The sequence below is a fragment of the Mirounga leonina genome, unplaced genomic scaffold, assembly GCF_011800145.1.
Source record: "Mirounga leonina isolate KUSES-001 unplaced genomic scaffold, KU_Mleo_1.0 Mir_125, whole genome shotgun sequence".
Taxonomy (NCBI): Eukaryota; Metazoa; Chordata; class Mammalia; order Carnivora; family Phocidae; genus Mirounga; species Mirounga leonina.
In genome coordinates, this window is record NW_023270305.1 from 79,250,802 (window position 1) to 79,275,439 (window position 24,638).

A 24,638-nucleotide genomic window follows, 5' to 3' on the forward strand; every position below is an offset into this window, starting at 1 on the left:
GTGGATGATGAAGTTTGGAATAAATTCCTTTGTTGATTTAATTTTTAATTAACACATGAAACCATGATTATTCACAATGCAATAGGTTTAATACCTGTTTAACAATTTAATATTGCAGTTTTGATAGTGTTCTTCAGTCTGTGAAATCTTGTGTGGGTGGAAATGATGAACTCTCAACTACTTTCTTAGAAGTAAAAGGACATTTCTACATGCATGCTGGTTCTCTACTTCTGAAAATGGGTCAGCATAGTGAAGTGCAATGGCGAGCTCTCTCTGAGCTGGCTACATTGTGCTATCTCATAGCATTTCAGGTAAGCTTTTTCTAGTTTTGGGTGCAGTTGACATTTCACTGAGATTGTTGTATTTTACGTGGAGGTGTGTCCTGATAAATAGTAAAAATATAAATAAATCTGTAGACTTGAAATCAAAATGAAATAATTTGATAGCTGAAAAATAATAAGATATATACAGTATTGGTGAGGTGAAATAGATAACGTTGATGCATTGTTGGTGGCAGTCTGTATTGCTATGACTTCACTGGAAGACTGCTTTGAAGAGTTTGATCTTTTTACTCTGCCATTTCTGGAAATCTGTAATAAGGAAATGGTCTCAAATATGGGTAAAATTTGATTTAAAAGATGTGCATGCATAACTTGGATGAAAACCTAAGTAAGTAAATTTTTGGAGATGGTTTACATAAGCTATGATAGAAGAATGTATTTACCACAAGCACTTCAATATGTTAATTGAAACACATATGTTAATATGTATATAACATTAATGATATATATAACATATAATAATATATTTATCTTTGAAAACATGGTTCCATTCTTTATACATAGAACATGACATGAAGGAAATATGCCAAAATGTGAATGATTATTTTTAGATGTTGAGATGCTGGCTATTATCCCTTCCCAATGTTTTTTTTTAGTTTTAATGTTTTCTTTAGTGAGCTTGTGTTAATTCTGAAATGAGAAGAAATAAACAGTCTGCCAACACCCTGGCTTATAAAAATTATTGGTAGTTTCAGAGAACTGTCTTTTGCTTGAGGGAAAGAAAAGATTCACTAGAGAATTACTTTTAGGGAAGGCTCCTCCTCCTAGTTCATATTATATTGATCTTTTTTAAAACATTTGATACTCAGCTCACAATGTTAAGTGTTCCTATTTGCTCAGCAGAAGCATTAGGTTCATGAAGAATATATGTATTAGTGAAAATTGTGAAGTTAATGACGTTTGCTAATTTATGTAGGCACTAAAAGGTTCTTATGATTAATATTTTAAAGAATCTTCAAGTAGGTGACAGTTATTTTTAATGGAAATTGGAATCTATAAAATATTTTTAAATATATATGATTTTTAAAGTTAATACAGAGTAAAAACTAAATTTCCTTCTTAAACCATTCACTCATATCTTTTCTACCATTCACTCATATCTTTTCTAACAGTGACTGTTACCAGTTTTTTTTGACTATTTAGAAGTTTTTCTGCTTATGCAAGCATAAAATAACACCCTTTCTTTACTTTTAAAAACTCTTTACCTGAGTGAAGGTATGCTTTATCTGCTGTCTAATATCTTGCTTTTTTCATTGTTTTTCCATTGTCCCGTTTCAGCATATAGACATCTACCTCATTCTCTCTTTTACTTACCACACATTTCCATTGAATGGATAAATAATGGAAACCTCTTTGATGGTTGAATTTTATATTATCATGTGTTTGTAAAGCTTAATTATCAAATGATTATAAGCTTACAGGGGAAGCATGGACTGGCATAGAGGTCCTAAAAAAACATGTTAGGCCAGCTTCTTTAATGGATTTTCAGACTCTTGATCAAGGGAATGCTGTGGTATTAGTATATCTGCATTTTAGCTAGGCATTAAAGTTTGTCTTGAAACCATTTAATTTTGATGAGGAAATGTTGACTTGGGATGATGCAACTGAGTGGATTTATAACTAGTCACAAGTGAGAGCTGTAAAAGGGGCCAGTTTTATGAATGGAGGTCAGTTTGAAATAAAAAATAATGTCACATTTTGTTTCTCACTTTGTGTGCTCTTCAGCATGTTCAGAGACAGAGTTTGCCATCATGTTTAGAAAATGTGGATAAAAGCATAGGTCAAACTAATGTTTCTAAAATTCAAAATCGGAAATTTTTAGATTCATAAGGAATATATTTCCTTTGAAAAATTAATGTCTTTGAAAAAGTGTATCATACGGTTTAAAATTTTAGTGTGTAAGGGTATACTGTGAAAACTCCTTCCTACTTCTGTTCTTTCAGTCATTTACTTCTCTTTCCTGGAGGAATTAATGATATTAATTTCTTGTGAGTTCTTCAAGGAGTGTAAATATTATGCATATACAAGCAAATAGATAAGCACACACTGTCCTACTCCCACTTCCCTTAAAAAGATCCAGATAGAAACATTCTGTACATTCTATTTCCTTTGCTTATTTTCATGAAATAAATGTTGGTGATATTTCCATGTCAGTATAGAAAGGATAGCATGAGTATTGTATCCTCATTTATTTTGATGGTTTCATATCATTCCGGTGTATGGGTATACCACAGTTTTTTGTTTTTGTTTTTTTAACGAGTTTCCTAAAGCCAAGACATTAGGTTACTTTTACTTTTTTTGATATGCTACCTCAAATAATTTTTTTTTAAGATTTTATTTATTTGAGAGAGAGAGAGAGCAAGCAGAGAGAGTTGGCAGAGGGAGAGGGAGAAGCAGGCTCCCCGTGGAGCAGGGAGCCTAACATGGGGCTTGATCCCAGAACCCTGGTATGACCTCAGCCTAAGACGCTTAACCGACTGAGCCACTCAGGCGCCCCTCAGATAATTCTTTAATGAATAACTTGTGACAGTTCACATGTTTAAATTTATGGGTGAAATAAATTCTTGAAAGAAGAATCATAGTGTATCTGTGCATTTATAATCTAGAGCTTTTGCCAATTTTCCAACCTCCCAGAAGTTGTACCAAACTACACTCCCACTACCAATTAAGAAAGTCAGTGAAATTTAATAGCAGTTATTCCAGCCAACTCTGCATTACTTTTAGGATATCTCCAGTAAGTGACCCTTGCCTGTGACTATTTTCAGTGATGAATTTTCACTACTTTTCAAGATAGCCTATTGCATTTTTGATAGTTTGGGTCTTTATGCTTCTTTATGTGGAGTAAAATACCATTTTTCAGCCTGCTACCTATTGTTTTTTTTTTTTTTTGGTGCTATTTAAAACACTGAACTCTTCTTTTTATGAGATAATTTTCTTAATATCTGAAGGGAGCTGAGCTATTGTGTTTTCCTTTCACCATTCTATTTATTCATCATTTTTCCAGTTCTTCTTCATAAGATATGGCTTGGAGTCCTTTTGCACTCTTGGCTGTCCCACTTTATCCCAGTGGTATCTCACATTATCCATACTCTTTGAAAATGGGCTGTCTAGAGAATGGCACTAGAAAGTAATTTCTCAGAAGTTAGTTTTTGTAGGCACCTTTTACATATTATCTAAATTTCTTGATTCCCAGTTTTTTCCACTTGGAAAACTGCAATCCCAACTCAGTTTAACCATTGGCTGTTTGTCATCAAAAAAGCACAGTGTAGTAGAAAGGAACATCTTACTATTGGAAATATGTGTATCACTAAATTAAGACTTTTGATTCTAAAATTACCAGGTTCCAAGACCAAAGATTAAATTAATAAAAGGAGAAGTTGGACAAAATCTGGTGGAAATGATGGCCTATGATCGTCTGAGCCAATCAGGTAATAGTAATGTTTAATTTTATTTTAAAAAGAAAAAAGGAAAATTTCTTTAGAGCACTTCTTATGATAATCTTCTGTCCTTTAGGAGATAATTTGTCATAATCATTTATTTCTCTTTACCATATTGGATGAGGGCAAGAGATAATAGAATTAGAAAAAATGTCTCCAGAAGGTAACAGATGTTTGATACTTTTTGCTCCTGGATGGAGAAACTCTTTAACCCCTCCTTTATCTATGCTAGAGCCTCCTTCTCAATATTTTAAAGCACTTCCTGAACTAAGAATAATTAACTGATTGCCAGCCATTTAGCATCAGTAACTTATAAGATACTGCTATGGGGAATATAAAGATGAAGAAGTCATGGATCTCTTATGAAACTGACAACATAGTAAAGAAGATGGAAGATACATACTTACATAGTGTTAGGCTTTTGGAATTTGTAAATTTATTCCCAGTTTTGACTATTTGAGATGGATCCTAAAGGTCTGTTGCATATAATCTGGTTTTGCTGAGGCAGAAACTTCATTGTTTGTGTAGCTAGCGAATCAAGCAATGAACCGAAGAAACATAATGCTTTAAGAAACAGTTTTGATATAAAATTGAATGAACTTTGTATAGAGCAAGTAGTAGTATTAAAGTTACTCTAAGCTTTGTCTGTAGTTTGGCTACTGGTCAGAGCATATATTGCTCCTCTATCCCACAGCTTGTTTTTTTTGTGGGAGGTGGACTTCCAGTCCTTGAAGAAGTGACTGCATTTTTTTTGTCTCTCGTCTTCCTTTTCAAGGCTGTCATAAATGTTTTTGCGTAGTGTCAGTAAAATGAACTGTGTTTTAATGTCTTTGATCTGGACGTTCCTAAACTTGTCTGCAAATTTTCGGAGAGCTAAGTCTGATCTGACTGACCAGCAGAATTATTCCAAAGAGCGTTTTTTTTTTTTCCTTAAACAGCTTAATTGAGATGAAATTCGTATTATATATAATTCATCATATAATTTATATAAATGTTCATCATATAATTTATATAAGTGTACAACTCAGTGGTTTTTAGTGTGTTCACAGAATTGTGCAACCATCACTGCAATCAGTTTTAGAACATTTTCATCACCTAATGAAACCTCATAGCCATTAGCAGTCACTCCCCATTTTCCTCCAAACCCTCGTCTTAGGCAACCACTAATATTCTATCACTTTTGATTTCCTTATTCTGGACATCTTATATAAATTAAATTACATGATACGTGGTCTTTCCTTTTGTGACTGACACTTCTACTTACCATAGTGTTTTCAAGATTTAGCCATGTTCTAGCATGTAGAACTTCATCCAAGGGAGTATTTTATTTTTTATTTATTTTTTAAAGATTTTTTATTTATTTTATATATATATATATATTTAAAGATTTTATTTATTTATTTGAGAGAGAGAGTGAGAGAGAGAAAGAGCACAAGAGGGGGGAGTGGGAGAGGGAGAAGCAGACTCCCCGCTGAGCAGGGAGCCCGATGTGGGACTCGATCCCGGGACTCCAGGATCATGACCGGAGCCGAAGGCAGTCGCTTAACCGACTGAGCCACAAGTTTTTTTATTTATTTGATAGAGACAGTGAGAGAGGGAACACAGGCAAGGGGAGTGGGAGAGGGAGAAGCAGGCTACCTAATGAGCAGGGAGTCCGACGTGGGACTTGATCCCAGGACCCTGGGATCATGACCTGAGCCGAAGGCAGATGCTTAACGACTGAGCCACCCAGGTGCCCCCAAAGGAGTGTTTTAAAAATAGAGTCCTCACCCCAAACCTGTGGAATCAATCTCTAGGAAGTGCAGCCTGAAAATAATTACTTTTTAAGAGCTTTTTCAAGGATGATTCTTCCCAGCTAGGTTTAAAAATCAGTCTATCATATTAGAGAATTTGAGCTTGGCTCTGCTCTCCTGTGGCCACTTAAATGACACACTTTTCATCTAAAATGTAAATACCGTAAGTACTTTTGGCATTTTTCAGACATATTCTGGTCTTCTCCTTCCTTTCACTCTAGCACGTAGATAAAGATAACTGTTAAACCTGTAGTATGTGTTCATTTTTTGCATAAGCACCCTTTTTGTTCAGTTGTGGTTGCTGGGTTGGAGGGTTAGCTCTGAGCTGATCATGTTTTTTCTCCTTAGGGTATATGAATGAAACTATTGAGAGATGTGAGTAAAAATCTGTTTTTTAAACGATGGAAATAATTTGTTTTTCAGGACACATGCTGCTAAATTTAAGTCGTGACAAGCAAGATTTTTTAAAAGAGGTGGTAGAATCCTTCGCCAATAAAAGTGGGCAGTCTGCTTTGTATGATGCTCTGTTTTCTAGTCCGTCATCTAAGGATAGATCTTTTCTTGGTAATGATGATATTGGAAACATTGATGTACAAGCACCAGAGCCTGATGATTTGGCTAGATATGATGTTGGTAAGTTGTATCTTCTAAAGTAAACATTTTGTATCTTTATTTTAGGAGAATAAAAGCAAAAAGAGAAATCATCTCATAATCTTATTACCCAGAAATAATGACTTAATATTTCCCTGTATTCCTTTGAGGTATTTTTGTGGGGGTGGGTAGGATGGTGTGAGGGGTTAGTAATGGTAGTGGTGGAATGTTTTTCTCTAAATAGTTGTTTATACTGTACATGTGATTGTCTTCTTTCATGAATTCTCTCCCTGTTTATCGGTTTCTGAAATAACTACTTTATTGGCAATATAATTTGTTATGTGAATTAGCCGTAATTTACTTGCCACTTTTCGCTGTTTGGCATCTAAGATGTTTTCAGTTTTTTCACTGTGAAAAATAAAGTAGCTCTAGTTCAGATTTTTCCATAGAGTTTTCTAAAACCAGAATTACTGAAGTAAAGTTGATGAACACCTTTAAGTCTCTTGCAAATTGCCATATTGCCATAAAGGTTGTACCTCTATGCTTCCAAAAGCCCATAACCTTTTCGGTATTAAATTTCTTATGGAAGAAAAGATCTATTTACTATCCCAAGGGATTAATGTAGTGGTATCCCATTGTTTTAATGACTCTCTACTGAAAGGAAAATCCATTGTTTCAGGATTTCATACTGGGTGGCTTCTGTCACTACAGTGTTTTATTGAGCTCTAGTGATACCTTTTTTTCTTAGATGGACTTGAAAGGAGCTCTTTTCATCATAACTGTTGGTATTAAAATTCCTAAACATGAAGTGTGACTACCTTTAGTAAGAACATGAGACTTTGCTTAGCATAAAACTTGCCCAGCTCTGATACAGAAAAGCAATTATAAAATCAAGATGCATTTAGGGGCACCTGGGTGGCTCAGTCGTTAAGCGTCTGCCTTCGGCTCAGGTCATGATCCCGGCGTCCTGGGATCGAGCCCCACGTCGGGCTCCCTGCTCAGCGGGAAGCCTGCTTCTCCCTCTCCCACTCCCCCTGCTTGTGTTCCCTCTCTCTCTGTCAAGTAAATGAATAAAATCTTTAAAAAAAAAAAAATTAAGATGCATTTATTGTGAGTAATTGGCAAAACTGATGGCACAAGCAAGATTTCCAAAACCTCAAGCCAGTTTTTGTACTTTATTTCAGGTGCCATTCGAGCACATAATGGTAGTCTTCAGCACCTTACCTGGCTTGGCTTACAGTGGAATTCGTTGTCTGCCTTACCTGCAGTTCGAAAATGGCTGAAACAACTGTTTCATCATTTGCCCCAGGAAACCTCAAGACTTGAAACAAATGCACCCGAATCAATATGTATTTTAGATCTTGAAGTAAGCAAGGATTTTAACAAGTTAAATATTTTGAATTTTGTTTAATTTTTTTCTAACTTAAATTGATTTTTCTTTAAATAGGTATTTCTACTTGGAGTAATATATACCAGCCACTTACAATTAAAGGAGAAATGTAGTTCTCACTATAGCTTCTATCAGCCATTATGCTTGCCACTTCCTGTTTGTAAACAGCTTTGTACAGAAAGACAAAAATCTTGGTGGGATGCAGTTTGTAATCTAATTCACAGAAAAACAGTGTAAGTAGTAAAATAAAAACATTCCTTTAACATATTGCCTTTTAAGTTTTTAACTTAAAAATCTATTTAAAAACTTACTGCCTAGGTATCTAATTCTCATGTGAAGATTGAGTTTGTCATGTGATGATTAACATACATGTAAGTTTTGAATTGTGTGTTTATAAATCAGTTTTATTAAACTTTTTTTTAGACCTGGAACCACAGCAAAATTGCGACTTCTAGTTCAGAATGACATAAACACGCTAAGGGGCCAGGAAAAACATGGCCTTCAGCCTGCCCTGCTTGTACATTGGGCAAAATGCCTTCAGAAAACGGTGAGTTCATTAAAGCGTAGGAATTTTTAAGAACATTACCTAATTTTTAAAAATCAGACTTTCACTGAGCCTTGTAGTTCAAATAGTATCAGCTTATTTGCTTTATGCCAGGTGAAATGTATTTTTTTTAATCTTGCCACAAAATAGTTAATAGTTAATATAAGCATTTAGAATAGTGCCTAGCATAGTAAATGTTACATAAGTATTAGCTATTGTTATTACTTAATAACTAAGTTATGATAATTATTATCCAGCCTCAAATTTTTTTTACATGTCAATAGCAGAAGGCCCTGTAGGTTAAGGGCATTATAGATCTTTATAAATATTTGAGGTCTATTCTATGGCAAGGTTAGGTGTGGATGTTCAACTCTGCGACCAAACTATGACACTTACAGAGTGGCAGGTTTGGGCTGTGTTAAACGGCAACATTTAAAAAACAGGAGTGCCTCATTAGGTAGTATCATTGAAAGTGTTTAAAAGTTGGGTCTAGAATGATCACTGGTATTAAGGTGGTGGTTTATTCCAACATTTGGAAAGTGAGGTCTATGACTTTTGAGATTCTGTTTTGCCTTGATTTGAAATTTTAACCAGTTCAGACCATTTATAAAGGAATTTTTAGATTCTTTTATTTGTGTTCCTTAGGTTATGTGCTTCTAACTTTCTATTTTAGGGCAGCGGTCTTAATTCTTTTTATGATCAACGGGAATACATAGGCAGAAGTGTTCATTATTGGAAAAAAGTTTTGCCAATGTTGAAGACAATCAAAAAGAAGAGCAGTATTCCTGAACCTACGGACCCTCTGTTTAAACATTTTCATAGTGCAGACATTCAGGTAATGGAGGATCCCTTTGTGAATGAACTGGAGATGTGGATTTCCAGTTTATAAACAAAGAAATAGAAGTATAAACCGCTTATATCAATTGCCTGGCTCTTTGACCCTTGTCTTGTTTTAAAAATCCACTAGCTGTCACAAAACATGGCAGAAAAGAAGACTGAGCTGTTAATTAGATCATGTGAAATCTTTGGGAAATCACTTGGGTTTGATATTCTGGGGAGAGGCAGTTGGACTAAAAATTACTAAATGTGTTTAGGCATCTGAAGTTGGTGAATACGAGGAAGAAGCACACATAACATTTGCTATATTGGATGTAGTTAATGGAAATATAGAAGATGCTATGACTGCTTTTGAATCTATAAAAAACGTTGTTTCTTACTGGAATCTAGCACTGGTAAGTAGATGTTGTACGTGAATTAAAAGTTTTTTTATTTTAAAGACCTAATTGTTTCATAAAAGCATTCTTTGTGTAGATTTTTCACAGAAAAGCAGAAGACATTGAAAATGATGCCCTTTCTCCTGAAGAACAAGAAGAGTGCAAAAATTACCTGAGAAAGGCCAGGGACTACCTAATAAAGATTTTAGATGACAGTGATTCCAGTCTTTCAGTGGCCAAGAAGGTAAGCTACAGGCTCTTTGTACTTTCTTATTATTGCTGACTGGATGGTAAGTATTTTTACTTTGGTTTTATATTTTGATAATTTCAAAAACAGTAATACTACACAGAAACGGTGTAAATATTAGCATTGTGTTGTATCTTAGGTTTGGTGTTTCTTAAACTTGGGAATCTAACTTTCTGTTCTATAAAAATACTTGTTAGGGAATTTAGAAAAGGTTTCTAAGGCAGAATATTTATTTTTGTTATCTTGGCAATGCAATCAAAGCAAATATTGCAGCCTAAGCACCGGTTGTTAATGAATTTGGCAGTTAAACATTTCACTGAAATTGAAAGTAGTTGCTGACACCTTCAGAGCATTTCTTCTCATCTTTACCATTTGGTATGGGTTATCTTTTTTCTAACTCTCAGCAGTTGAGACTGTCATGATGGTATTACTTTAGTTATGTTCAACCTTCCAAGTATTTTGTTGATTAATTCATGTTGCTGCTCTTACATTAGGATTGTTATTACCTGGTACATTCTAGCATCTATGTTTCTCTCCCCACTCAAAATTAATAAAAATCAGTAGCTTATTTTGTTCATGTGGAAAAACTTCGCAAGTTAACATTCCTCTACCATTATTATGGTTAACAGAAGGGACAGGAACATTGTAGACTTTAGAGTCAGAAGACTTTAGATTACACAACCGTTTCTTGTGTGTTCCGTTGTAAAGTATAAAGTGCTTATTAGACAAAAGTGAGAACATAAAAGTAAATTAATAAAGTCTTTGTATTTATTTCAGAGTTGTTAGTTTATTTTTTGCAAAACTAAAGTCTTTGATTCATGCCTTTTGTTTTTAGTTGCCTGTGCCACTGGAGTCTGTAAAAGAGATGCTTAATTTGGTCATGCAGGAACTTGAGGACTATAGTGAAGGAGGTCTTCTTTATAAAAATGGTTCTTTGCGAAATGCAGATTCAGAAATAAAACATTCTACACCATCTCCCAGCATATATTCTCTATCACCAAGTAAAAGTTACAAGGTAAGTAGAAATAAAATGAATCACTCCAGTGCAGAATGTTTCTGTTCTCAATGTCTTAAATACTTTTTTTGTTATTTTTTTTAGTATTCTCCCAAAACACCACCTCGATGGGCAGAAGATCAAAATTCTTTATTGAAAATGATCTGCCAACAAGTAGAGGCCATTAAGGTAAATCACTTAATATCTCTAAACTGCCTCTCTTATTTCAAGATTTCTTCCTTGACCACTCCTCACTTCCTTGTAAAGCTGTTCAAAATGTCCCTTTGCCATGCTAGTATAGAGTCATACTGTTTTGTATAGTTTACCTTGACACTTAACCATATTATTTCTCCTATTTTTTAATTTTAATTTTAATTTTTTAAACTTTAATTCCAGTGTTGTTAACATAGCGTTACATTAGTTTCGGGTGTACAATATAGTGACTCAGCAATTCTGTATGTTCCTCAGTGCTTATGAAGATAAATGTATTCTTTTTTATTTTTTTCACTTTTTTATTTGAATTCAGTTAACATATTACTAGTTTCAGGGATAGAATTTAGTGATTCATCGGTTACATATAATACCCAGTGCTCATTACATCAAGTGCCGTTAATGCCCATCACTCAGTTATCCCTCCCCATCCCCCCAGCAACCCTCAGTTTGTTCCCTACAGTTAAGAATCTCTAATGGTTTGCCTGCCTCTCTTATTTTATTTTTACTTTCCTTCCCGTATGTTCATCTGTTTTGTTTCTTAAATTCCACATGAGTGAAATCATATGGTATTTGTCTTTGACTTATATTTCACTTAGCATAATACCCTTTAGTTCCATCCACGTCATTGTACATGGCAAGATTTCATTCTTTTCGATGGCTGAGTAATATTTCATTGTATATATATATACCACATATATCTTCTTTATCCATTCATCTATTGATGGACACCTGGGCTCTTTCCATAGTTTGGCTCTTGTGGACATTGTTGCTATAAACATTGGGGTTCATGTGTCCCTTTGAATCACTATGTTTGTATCCTTTGGGTAACTATCTAGTAGTGCAGTTGCTGGGTTGTAGAGTAGATCTATTTTTAACTTTTTGAGGAACCTCCATACTATTTTCCAGAGTGGCTGCACCGGTTTGCATTCCCACCAAGATAAATGTAGTCTTAATCCCTGTCACCTCTTTCATCCATTCCTTCACCCACCTCCCCTTTGATAACCATCTGTTCTCTGTAGTTGAGTCTGTTTTTTTGGTCCCCTCCCCCATTTTGTTTCTTTAAATTCCACATACGAGTGAAATCGTATGGTATTTTTCTCTGGCTTATTTTGCTTAGTATTATACTCTCTAGATCCATCCACATTGTTGCAAATGGTAGGATTTTGTTCTTTTTATGACTGAATAATATTCCATTGTATATATATACCACGTCTTTTTTTTAATACATTCATCTATCATTGGACACTTGTGCTGCTTCCATATCTTGGCTATTGTAAATAGTGCTGCAGTAAACATAGGGGTGCATATATCTCTTCGAATTAGTGTTTTCATATTCTTTGGGTAAATACCCAGTAGTGTGATTACTGGTAGTTCTGTTTTTAATTTTTGAGCAACCTCCAGACTGTCTTCCACAGTAGCTGTACCAGTTTGCATTCCCACCAACAGTGTATGAAGATTCCTTTTTCTCCACATCCTTGCCAACACTTAACTGTTTCCTGTGTTTTTGATTTCAGCCATTCTGACAGGTGTGAGGTGGTATCTCATTGTGGTTTTGAATTGCGTTTCCGTGATGTTGAGCATCTTTTCATGTGTCTTTAGGCCTTAACCATATTTTTGAAATTACTTGTTTCTGCTTCCTCTACCAGGTGTGAATCCTTCAAAGGGAAAGACTCTTTAATCCAAAATATAGCAGCATTCCTGACGTAGAGGTGGTTCCCAAGTGATTGAATTGAACTAGTGAAATAAAACTAATCATAAGTTGGTCTAGGAGTTCATTTCTCAGACTGATTGGTTGTGCGTGTCATTTTTTATAGCTAGATATTGGTATGTGGTCTAAGTTTCAAAAAGTCTATCTTTTTAGTACTTTCATAAGAATTTAACTTAATATGTAAGGAAATGGTTATGATTCATGATCTTATTTTAGCTGTATGAAAGTAATCTTGTTAGGCTCAAAGGAGCTTTATCTACTTCTTTGGAATTGGAAGTACATGTAGGTTGTTTCATGCTCATTGGGCAAGAACTAAAGCACCTATACTTTTGAAGTTACAGCAAGGATATCGTGATGTGTGCAGTTATTATAGTGTTATCAGCAATGTGTGAGACTTAACAAAAGTGCTGTTTGGAGGGGAACAAAATTTTGAATTTGTACAAAAATTTTGTATGTTAATTTTATATAACCGTGGCCTATTAATATTACATACCATCTTGGCTTATCTTATGGGTTTAGGTACCCAGCGTTGTATTCTTTGGAAGTATAGTGGAACATTACTCTGTGTTCCTGAAAAACTGGGTTTTAGGACTAACTCTGCCACTAATTAATGCTCTTGAGCCAGGCATTTCTTTACATTTTCTTTACTTTGCTTGGCTTCTCATCTGAAATGTGGGAATTGTTGAAACCAGTTCTTAACACATTTTCTAGTTGTTTGAATTTTTAAAATTATGGTTATAGCATTAATTGCATGTTTAGAACTATAGTGACTACTCAGTTTTTCCAGGTGATTCCATCAGTTTCTTATTTTTTTGGACGTGTAGCATCTGGGCTAAATACGGTAGATGGATGAATGGGGAATAATTTATTTAACTTGAAAATTCAAGATAGCTTTGATGTCCGTGTTTATGGCTTTTGGGAAATACCTATTTGGAACCACTTTCAGAAGGAGAAAGCAGACATGCTGTATGTGTCTGTGATGTCACTTACAGCTGGTTGGATCCCTGGACCCATATACAGATACTTGATACTGTTTTCAAAAATGAGTGTTGACTGATACCACTGTAGTTTCTTTGGAAAAAGATAAGTGCCTGTTTTGTAAGGGAAGTTTTGTAATTTCTGGGGTTGGGGAGGGTGTAGTCATTTAGTTGTCTGTAAAACAGCAGAGATCTGGTAAGTAGCCACATAGTTACCATTAGAAAGCAGTGTGTCCTCTGTGTTGGCAGCAGAGTGGTATTATGTTTTCATAATATTTGGAGTAAAATCTGGTTTGAATTCCAGCTATGCTATTTCCTGCATCTTTTTTTTTTCTAAAATGTGAATTAATACTGCTTATGTGTGTAAGGATTGAGAATTTAAGTAAAATGCCTGGACTATATTATTATATACATAATATATTCTGAGCAGGTATCAATTATTTTCCCTTCCCTAGTGAATCATTAGAGCATCAACCTTGAAGGATTTGTAGTGTTTTGTTACATCAGTTGTGTGTAGGTGGAAAGCTAGTATTGGGAGGTAATTTGGAACATTGAGTAGCCTAGATGGACCGGAGAGGAAAGCAACGGTGAAAGGAGGTGCCGGAAGGGTGTTTGGGGCAGTACTTCTGAGGACCAAGAATATCAGAGTTTAATTTGTAGGTACTTGTGTTTTTGAACAGGGAGGTGTCTTGGCTAGAACTCAACTTTAGGGGCACCTGGGTGGTTCATTTGGTTAAGTGTCTGCCTTTGGCTCAGGTCAGAATCCCAGGGTCCTGGGATTGAGCCCCCCCCATTGGGCTTCCTGCTCAGTGAGGAGTCTGCTTCTCCCTCTTCCTCTGCCCCTTGGCTTGCTGTCTCTTGCTCCCCCCTTTCTCAAATAAATAAATAAATAAAATCTTAAAAAAAAAAAATACCCTCAACTTTGGAAAGATTAATGTAGGCAAGTATGGAGTGGAAATGGAGATGAAGCCATCTAGGAGGTTATCAGTTTAGGTGATAGCTAACTCTAGAATGAATTAGGTAATATGGTATTAAGGAATGAAAGAATGGGAGGAAATAAATTGGTTTTAACAAATTAAGGATCATTTTCTTAAATGAGCACCTGATATACAGATCTTACTGGGATATCGAATCTCTAAAAACACACCATCAAGTATTTAAAGTATTTAAAATATTTGTTTGCTCTGGCACTGTTTCTGGCATGGTACAGTTGCTTATAGTTGTTTTCTTCCTTCCAACAGAAAGAAATGCAGGAGTTGAAACTACATAGTAGTAACTCAGGGTCCCCTCATCGTTGGCCTGCAGAGAATTATGGACCAGATTCCGTGCCTGATGGATATCAGGGATCACAGACTTTTCATGGGGCTCCACTAACAGGTTAGTTTGAAACTGGGTAATTCCAGATTTTAGTAAAGTCACTGTACTTCCTCCTCCTCTACACAGATAACTTGTGAACTCACCTTGTCTATATATATTTGTTTATATACATGTTTATACATGTCTGCTTATATGTTTCTTAAGCCGTGTTTGGTATTACTGAGATTTTTATAACTCTAAGCAGAAACAAAACAAGCTTTATCTGATCCTTTAATACATATGTCAGAGAAGCTTAAGACTGAGGTAGAACTATTCCTGACTTTTGGAAAATGTTACCTGATATTGTTGTGCATTAAGAGATGGCTAAATAAAACCTCAGGATTTATTTTGGTGATATACTTAAGGTATGACATTCATTTTGAAATACCATGGTCATACAAAGAAGGAAGGAGTTGGAGCTGGGCCATATTGAAATTTGAAGTTGTGCTCTCTAGTACATAGTGACCTCTTGAGTCAGTTTGTGTGTTTGAAATGTGGAGATAAAACTTGCCTCTCATTATTGTGAGCATTTGTGTATGTGTAGGTGTGTTAGAGTGTGTAGTAAACACTTAATGAACCAAGGGTGTCCTGTGGGTTGTCTGTGTGCAGAAGTGCTTTGTGCATGTAATTTCCTTTAATCATGGTAACCCAGAATGGTAGATACCATTATGAATTTTTTTTTAAGATTTTTTATTTATTTGAGAGGAGAGCATGAGCAGGGGGTGGAGGGGCAGAGGGAGAGGGAGAAGCAAGCAGTCTCTTTGCTGAACAGGGAGCCTAAACACAGGGCCTGATCCCAGGACTCTGGGATCGTGACCTGAGCTGAAGGCAGACGCTTAACCAACTGCACCACCCAGGTGCCCCATGAATTCTATTTTTATAGATGAGGAAATGGGTTTAGAAAGGTTATGTAATTTATCCATTATTGTATAGCTAATTATTGGTAGAGCCAGAGTTCAAACTTCAGTGGTCTTATGATGTATTGCCCACAGGCAGCCAGAAATGTTGATAAAAACAGGTTTCCTTGACATGAGATAGATTCCTGAAATGGTAGTAGTATGCTGTTTTTTTCCTAACTGGTTTTAACCCGGGGAAGATTTAGAATAGTATGTTCCAGTTTAGATGAGCACATTTATGTGATGGTCCATCAGGCCGTACTGAAAGCAGCCTCACTATCCTCTTTTGACAGTGTCTTTTAATGTAGGCAAAATAATAGGAAATCTTTGTAAAGTCAGACTTATTAAATGTCATGAGTCATGGTTAAATAAATATATGAGATGTGTCAACAGTTCACACATTGCTCACTTAAAAACCCTGTGCACTGTGTAGAGCCTGGCATAGAGAAGATAAGTAAACTGGCTAGCCTTTTCTAGGGCTTTTTCAGTGCTGTGTGGAATTGATCATTTGGCACCTTTTGAGTCACAATTTCCATTTCTTCTGTGTACAGACATAAAAGGTCTTCTGGTTGTTAAACATAACATTCACATTGTCTCATTTTATTCTTGCAATTACCCTATGAAATGTATAGAAGCAGCACATCCTCATTTTACAGTTGAGAAAAATGGAGACCCCAAACAGCTGATTGACAAGGTCGCAAAGCAGCTTTGTGGCCCTGAAAGGTAGAGAGCTCAAGTCCCCTGTTTTGCATTCCTGTGCTCACAGATTTATTTTTCTTAATGAAAGTAAAAGTATACCAAGATGTTCCTTGTCTTTTTAAAAGAAAGTGATTAAAAACAATGATTAATAAGCTTATAGGAAATATTCAGAAGTACTAGTAAACTAAAAACTACCACATAGAGTGCTATTAACATTTTTGGAGCATTTCCTTCTGGTCCTTTCTCTTTGTATATGTAAAGAATTTTTAGTGAGATTTTTATCATTATTATGTTGTATGTAGATGAGTAGTCTGTTTTTTAAATATTAGAGTTCTGAGCATTTTTCTTAAATATTTTTTGAAAATACAGTTAATGAATACAGGTTTTTGCATCACGTAGAAGTACTGCAAATTTTATTCCTTTATTATTTCCAGTTTGCGGTTATAAATAATGCTGTGGACACATTCTTAGGATTGTTAGTGTATTTAAAAAATTCTTCTAGGTTGGAAAATTGCTTTCCGGAAAAGCTATGCCAGTTTACATTCTTTTACCACCATTATCTGATAGTGCCCATCTCATTGCATTCTTGCTTAGTGTTAACGATTATCGGTTTCTAAAAACCTTCACCAATTTTTAAAAACAAAAATGGTATCAGTTTTTATTTTTTATACTGGGCGTGTTCAACACTTTATAATCTTTTATATTTCTGAGTTATCTGTTTATTTGGTACTTTTTTCCTAGTAGATTATTTTTAGTAGGTTTATAAGAACTCTAATTTTTTTTTCACTATTAAGAGTCACTAGTCACGATAAAGTCACTAGTTAAATTTTCAGACGTTATGATTCTTGGCTCATATCCATCAGCTTGTTCTGTGTTCTGTTCCTTTTTTCTCCCCAGAATGTTTCCAAAATAACCATCTTTACAGTTCCATTAGTTTTCCAAATTCAAACTTGGGCTTCTTTAGCAATTTTTACTTTTCTAGTCACTGTAAAGAGAACATAAATAGACTGACTAGTCTTTTCTAGGTCTTTTTCAGGGCTTTCTAGAGAATCAATTGTTTAGCACCTCTTGGGTCACAATTTCCATTTCTTCCATGTCACGGCATAAATGGTCTTTAAGTTGTTTTCTGATAAAACTTTCATAAAACAAATTAAGCTTTGCTATGAACATGAGTGTCTTCTAGTTGTTAGTTTCCTGGTGAAACTCATACAAAACTGATGGAACAAATAGTTTGGACATCAACATGAGTGTCAGTCATGATGTGCCCTTTTTTTTAAAAGCCAAGGAACACATTTTGTGTTACCCGTGAGACTCTTTGCATGAATTTATCAGGTGATTTTTGAATGGAACATTTTCAGCTTGAGTTTATAAAATGCAGTCTTATCTTTCTGCAAATTTTTAAGGCTCATTTTAAAAACATTGCCCTGAGGCCAATCAGATGCATTTTGGTTCTTTAAGTCCTTCCTGTGACTAGTGTATTCCCAGTATTTCTGATGTTGAACATAGACTGTGCTTTCATATCATACCAGTCTTTCTTAGAAAATGGACCAAACGCTTTCTTCTTGGCTCCTTTTTTGATGCTTGTTGTGAGGCGCTTGTTCTTGTTGACCACTGTGGTGCTGCTCTCTTATTCCTCATGTGTCGTATTTAGGGGTTTTTCCTAGTTTGTCATTTGATAATCTTCTTTATGGTATATTTTGATGTATAGAAATTAAAAAAAAAATCTATAGTTAAATCTTTCTTTGATTTCTATTGCTTTTGTAATTTATAGTTCTTGCCTAGATAGTCTTAACTGTAGTATAGACTTTTTTAACTGTTTTCTTTCTTTTCTTTTTTTTTCTTTTTTTTTTTTTTAGTTGCAACTACTGGCCCTTCAGTATATTATAGTCAGTCACCAGCATATAATTCCCAGTATCTTCTCAGACCAGCAGCTAATGTTACTCCCACAAAGGTAACAAAGGAATAATTTATACATTTATAAATATCTCCTTTTTAATTGTTCAGGCTTCCTTCAAAGAAATTCAAGAAGTAGTTCAGCATTAAACTTTTATGTCCCATAAGATACAGATATTTTAAATTTCTTTCCAGATATAGAAGTTATGCTTCTTACTCATCTTATTTTTATGTTAAAATAAGTGTGAACATTTAGAATATTTTCTAAATGGGGGGTGGTGGTGGTGGTGATGGGTCCTTCATCATTTTGTTTTGGCGGAAATAGGACTAGAATGGCCTTGCTGAACCACTATGTGGTAAGTACTTCAGGCCAAAGTGGCTATGTAGGGGTCTATTAACAACCATTATTACAACCATAGTTGAGCTATGAAGCTTTGAAGACAGATGGCTTGGGTGAATTTAGACCCTGGCTCTTCTGCTCGCTGTGACCTTGGGCAAGTTTGTTAATCTCTCTATGCATTAGTTGCCTCATATGTAAAATGAGGATAATAATCCCTTAATTCATAGGGTTTTTGAGGATATTAAAATGAGATATTATGTAAAGTGCTTAGAACAGTGCCCAGTTGGCACATTAGTAAATGCTCGATAAATGTTAGTCTCCATCATCATCATCATTATTGTTAACATCATTTGACACATTATTTAGGAATGAAGAAGAAATTTTTTCTATGCGTTTATTGTAGAATTGGATTTTTAACTGTTATTAGTTAAGGCAATTTCCGTTATATGCCAAGAAAGGAGTATAACTGTAAGTATCTTTGTAAGTAATGTCTTCTCTTAATGCTGTGGTACATACCCTAATGATATCTTTACCTTATAACGCTCATGTTTGTGGTTTATGAGAATTGGTTTGTATCTAGTTATCTGCAGTTTTGTAGACAACCTACAAAAATTTTTAACTTTTTTTTTCTTTTAGGGTCCAGTTTATGGCATGAATAGGCTTCCACCTCAACAACATATATATGCCTATTCCCAACAGATGCACACACCACCAGTCCAAAGCTCATCTGCTTGTATGTTCTCTCAAGAGATGTATGGTCCTCCATTGCGTTTTGAGTCTCCTGCAACAGGAATTCTGTCACCCAGGGGTGATGATTACTTTAATTACAATGTTCAACAGACAAGCACAAATCCACCTTTGCCAGAGCCAGGTTATTTCACAAAACCCCCAGTTGCAACTCATGCTTCAAGATCTGCAGAATCTAAGGTTATTGAATTTGGAAAAACTAATTTTGTTCAGCCTGTGCCAGGTGAAGGAATAAGACCATCTTTGACAGCACCTACACATACAACACAGCCAACTCCTTTTAAATTTAACTCAAATTTCAAGTCAAATGATGGTGACTTTACCTTTTCTTCACCGCAGGTTGTGACACAGCCCCCTTCTACAGCTTACAATAATAATGAAAGCCTTTTAGGTCTCTTAACTTCAGATAAACCTTTGCAGGGAGATGGCTACAGTGGACCAAAAGCTAGTCAAACCATTGGACCTCGAAATACATTCAGTTTTGGAAGCAAAAATGTGCCTGGAATTTCATTTACTGAAAACATGGGTCCAAATCAGCAAAAGAATTCTGGTTTTCGTCGAAGTGATGACATGTTTACTTTCCACGGTCCAGGGAAATCAGTATTTGGAACACCCGCACCAGAGCTGGCCAATAAGAGTCATGAAGCAGATGGAGGGAGTGCCCATGGTGATGACGATGATGACGGCCCTCACTTTGAGCCTGTGGTACCTCTTCCTGATAAGATTGAAGTAAAAACTGGTGAGGAAGATGAAGAAGAATTCTTTTGCAATCGTGCAAAATTGTTTCGTTTTGATGCAGAATCCAAAGAATGGAAGGAACGTGGAATTGGCAACGTAAAAATCCTAAGGCATAAAACATCTGGTAAAATTCGCCTTCTGATGAGACGAGAGCAAGTATTAAAAATCTGTGCAAATCATTACATCAGTCCAGATATGAAATTGACCCCAAACGCTGGCTCTGACAGATCTTTTGTATGGCATGCTCTTGATTATGCAGATGAGTTGCCCAAACCAGAACAACTTGCTATTAGATTCAAAACTCCCGAGGAAGCAGCACTTTTTAAGTGCAAGTTTGAAGAGGCCCAGAACATTTTAAAAGCCTTAGGAGCAAATGTAGCCACAACAACAAATCAGGCTATGAGAATTGTAAAAGAACCCACAAGTCATGATAACAAAGATATTTGCAACTCTGATGCTGGAAACATGAATTTTGAATTTCAAATTGCAAAGAAAGAAGGGTCTTGGTGGCATTGTAACAGCTGCTCATTAAAGAATGCTGCAACTGCTAAGAAGTGTGTTTCATGCCAGAATCTAAACCCAAACAAGAAAGAACTCCTTGGCCCACCATTAGTTGAAACTGTGTCTGCTCTTAAAACTGGCCACGAAAATACTCCAGATAGATTTGCGTCAATGACTCCAAAGAAAGAAGGTCACTGGGATTGTAGTATTTGCTTAGTAAGAAATGAACCTACTGTATCTAGGTGCAGTGCATGCCAGAATGCAAAGGCTACTAACAAAAGTGGATCTTCATTTGTTCAGCAAGCTTCCTTTAAATTTGGCCAGGGAGATCTTCCTAAGTCTGTTAACAGTGATTTCAGATCTGTATTTTCTACGAAGGAAGAACAGTGGAATTGCACTGCATGTCTTGTGCAAAATGAAGGAAGTTCTACAAAGTGTGCTGCTTGTCAGAATCCAAGAAAACAGAGTTTACCTACTTCTTCTGTTGCAGCACCTGCTTCTTTTAAGTTTGGTACTTCAGAGATAAGTAAAACCCCAAAGAGTGGATTTGAGGACATGTTTGCTAAGAAGGAAGGACAGTGGGATTGCAGTTGCTGCTCGTTACGAAATGAAGCAGGTGCTACAATATGTGTTGCTTGTCAGAATCCAGGTAAACTGAGTCTACCCATGTCTGCTGTTCCAGCATCTGCCTCTTTTAAGTTTAGTACTTCAGAGACCAGCACAACTCCAAAGAGTGGATTCGAAGGCATGTTCACCAAGAAGGAAGGACAGTGGGACTGCAGTATTTGCTTAGTACGAAATGAAGCAAGTGCTGCCACATGTGTTGCTTGCCAGAATCCAAGTAAACAAAATCAGCCTACTTCTGCTGTTCTACCTCCGGCCTCATCAGATACATGCAAGGCTCCAAAGGGTGGATTTGAAGGAATGTTCACCAAGAAGGAAGGACAGTGGGATTGTAGCATTTGCTTTGTGCAAAATGAGAGTTCTTCCTTAAAATGTGTGGCTTGTGATGCCTCTAAACCAACTCATAAACCTAGTGCAGAAGCTCCTTCAGCTTTCACATTGGGCTCAAAAATTAAGTTAAATGACTCTTCTGGAAGTCAGTTTGGAACAGGATTTAAAAGTAACTTTTCTGAAAAAGCTTTTAAATTTGGTACAGCAGAACAAGGGTTTAAATTTGGGCATGTGGATCAAGAAAGTACACCTTCATTTACGTTTCAGGGTTCTTCTAATACAGATTCTAAGTCAACAAAAGAAGGATTTAGTTTTTCTGTCCCTATGTCTGCTGATGGATTTAAATTTGGCATTCAGGAGCCTGGAAATCAAGAGAAGAAAAGTGAAAAGCCCCTTGAAAATGACACTGGTGTTCAGGCTCAGGATATCAGTGGTCAGAAGAATGGTAGTGGTGTGATTTTTGGTCCAAGTGGTAGCACTTTTACCTTTGCAGATCTTGCAAAATCAACTTCAGGAGAAGGATTTCAGTTTGGCAAAAAAGACCCTAATTTCAAGGGATTTTCAGGTGCGGGAGAAAAATTATTCTCATCACAAAGTGGTAAAATGGCTGATAAAGCCGACACTTCTGCTGACCTTGAGAAAGATGATGATGCCTATCGGACCGAGGACAGTGATGACATACATTTTGAACCAGTAGTTCAGATGCCTGAAAAAGTGGAACTTGTAACAGGAGAAGAAGATGAAAAAGTTCTTTATTCACAGCGGGTAAAATTATTTAGATTTGATGCTGAGATAAGTCAGTGGAAAGAAAGGGGTCTGGGGAACTTAAAAATTCTCAAGAATGAAGTCAATGGCAAACTGCGAATGCTGATGCGAAGAGAACAGGTACTAAAAGTGTGTGCTAATCATTGGATAACAACTACGATGAACCTGAAGCCTCTCTCTGGGTCCGATAGAGCATGGATGTGGTTAGCGAGTGATTTTTCTGATGGTGATGCCAAACTAGAGCAGCTGGCAGCAAAATTTAAAACACCAGAGCTGGCTGAAGAATTCAAGCAGAAATTTGAGGAATGCCAGCGACTTCTATTAGATATACCACTTCAGACTCCTCATAAACTTGTAGACACTGGCAGAGCTGCCAAGTTAATCCAGAGAGCGGAAGAAATGAAGAGTGGATTAAAAGATTTCAAAACGTTTTTGACAAATGATCAAACAAAAGTCACTGATGGAGAGAGTGAGAGCTCTGATGCAGGCACTGCCAGTGCCTCTGATACAACCAGCAAGCCAAACCCCGAAAACACGGGGCCCACACTGGAGTGGGACAACTATGACTTAAGGGAAGATGCTTTGGATGGTAGTGTGAGTAGTAGCTCAGTACATGCTTCTCCATTGGCAAGTAGCCCTGTGAGGAAAAATCTCTTCCGCTTTGGTGAGTCAACAACAGGATTTAACTTCAGTTTTAAATCTGCTCTGAGTCCATCTAAGTCTCCTGCCAAGTTGAATCAGAGTGGGACCTCAGTTGGCACTGATGAAGAATCTGATGTTACTCAGGAAGAAGAGAGAGATGGACAGTACTTTGAACCTGTTGTACCTTTACCTGATCTAGTGGAAGTGTCCAGTGGTGAGGAAAATGAACAAGTTGTTTTTAGTCACAGAGCAAAACTCTATAGGTATGATAAAGATGTTGGTCAGTGGAAAGAAAGAGGCATTGGTGATATAAAGATTTTACAGAATTATGATAATAAGCAAGTTCGCATCGTGATGAGAAGGGACCAGGTATTAAAACTTTGTGCCAATCACAGAATAACTCCAGACATGACTTTGCAAAATATGAAAGGGACAGAACGAGTGTGGGTGTGGACTGCTTGTGATTTTGCAGATGGGGAAAGAAAAGTAGAACATTTAGCTGTCCGTTTTAAACTACAGGATGTTGCAGACTCATTTAAGAAAATATTTGATGAAGCAAAAATTGCCCAAGAAAAAGATTCTTTGATAACACCTCAGGTTTCTCATTCAACCACTCCCAGAGAGTCGCCATGTGGCAAAATTGCTGTAGCTGTATTAGAAGAAACCACAAGAGAGAGGACAGATTTAATTCAGGGTGACGACACAGCAGATGCAACTTCAGAAGTTGGAGAAGCATCTAGCACATCTGAAGCAACAACAAAAGCAGTGGTTTCTCCTCCAAAGTTTGTATTTGGTTCAGAGTCCGTTAAAAGTATTTTTAGTAGTGAAAAATCAAAACCGTTTGCATTTGGCAACAGTTCAGCCACTGGGTCTTTGTTTGGATTTAGTTTTAATGCACCTTTGAAAAATAGTAGTGAAATTAGTTCAGTAGTCAAGAGTGGATCTGAAAGAAAAGTGGAACCTAATTGTGAAGAGTCGAAGAATTCCAATAGCAAACAATCTTCAGATGGCAAAGTAAAAAATTTCTTTGCTTTTCCAAAGGAAGAGTCCTCAACTGATTGCACATTTAAAACACCAGAAAAGGGTAAGCACTTAGTTTTTAGTATAAGCAGAATTTTTCGTCCATTGATTTGTAAATATTTTGCTTAATGCATATACTCCGTAGGATACTAATGTTTTAGTAAATGTTGGGTCATAAACATAGTGCTTTGTCAACAGCAAAAAAAAATAATGGTACAGATTTTTTTTCTCCCTAAATCTGTTTCCCTGTTACTGTTTAAACAGCAACAGAGAATGTGTGTGTAAGTTATTTAGGAGATCTCACTAACTGGAAGATATTTATATCATGTTTCGTGCAGAGAACAAGAACCTAATACAGTACCAAAGTTTAGTGCCTCATGTACTTGAATCACGAGCATTAGCTCAGGTTTGATTTTTTTTTTTAAGTGTTCATTCTTCAATGTACTATTCTCTTGTCACTCAAAAAACATGGTACTGAGATGTTTATATGTTATATAAGGTAGTCTTGCCACTATTAAATGAACAAAGAATGAAACTTCCAGGATAAATGAATATGTAAGACAGCCAAATTGGTATAAATTGAAGGACTCTGGCTTTTTATATTTTAAAATCACATTCACTTTGATTCTCAGAATGTT

General features: G+C 36.0%; 1 protein-coding gene across 2 annotated transcripts in view; it reads left to right on the forward strand.

Moving 5' to 3' along the window:
- The window catches only part of RANBP2 (RAN binding protein 2), an 81,878-nt gene that overhangs the window by 38,721 nt on the left and 18,519 nt on the right, over positions 1-24,638 (forward strand). For both annotated transcript variants that reach the window (XM_035001908.1, XM_035001909.1), the window contains exons 7-20: positions 119-311; positions 3,682-3,769; positions 5,995-6,204; positions 7,347-7,528; positions 7,610-7,785; positions 7,976-8,099; positions 8,770-8,931; positions 9,191-9,328; positions 9,408-9,554; positions 10,393-10,572; positions 10,657-10,740; positions 14,691-14,826; positions 18,257-18,351; positions 19,270-24,064. In XM_035001908.1, coding sequence (XP_034857799.1) covers positions 119-311; positions 3,682-3,769; positions 5,995-6,204; positions 7,347-7,528; positions 7,610-7,785; positions 7,976-8,099; positions 8,770-8,931; positions 9,191-9,328; positions 9,408-9,554; positions 10,393-10,572; positions 10,657-10,740; positions 14,691-14,826; positions 18,257-18,351; positions 19,270-24,064 — 6,710 coding nt within the window. The remainder of the gene's footprint in view (positions 1-118; positions 312-3,681; positions 3,770-5,994; positions 6,205-7,346; positions 7,529-7,609; positions 7,786-7,975; positions 8,100-8,769; positions 8,932-9,190; positions 9,329-9,407; positions 9,555-10,392; positions 10,573-10,656; positions 10,741-14,690; positions 14,827-18,256; positions 18,352-19,269; positions 24,065-24,638) is intronic.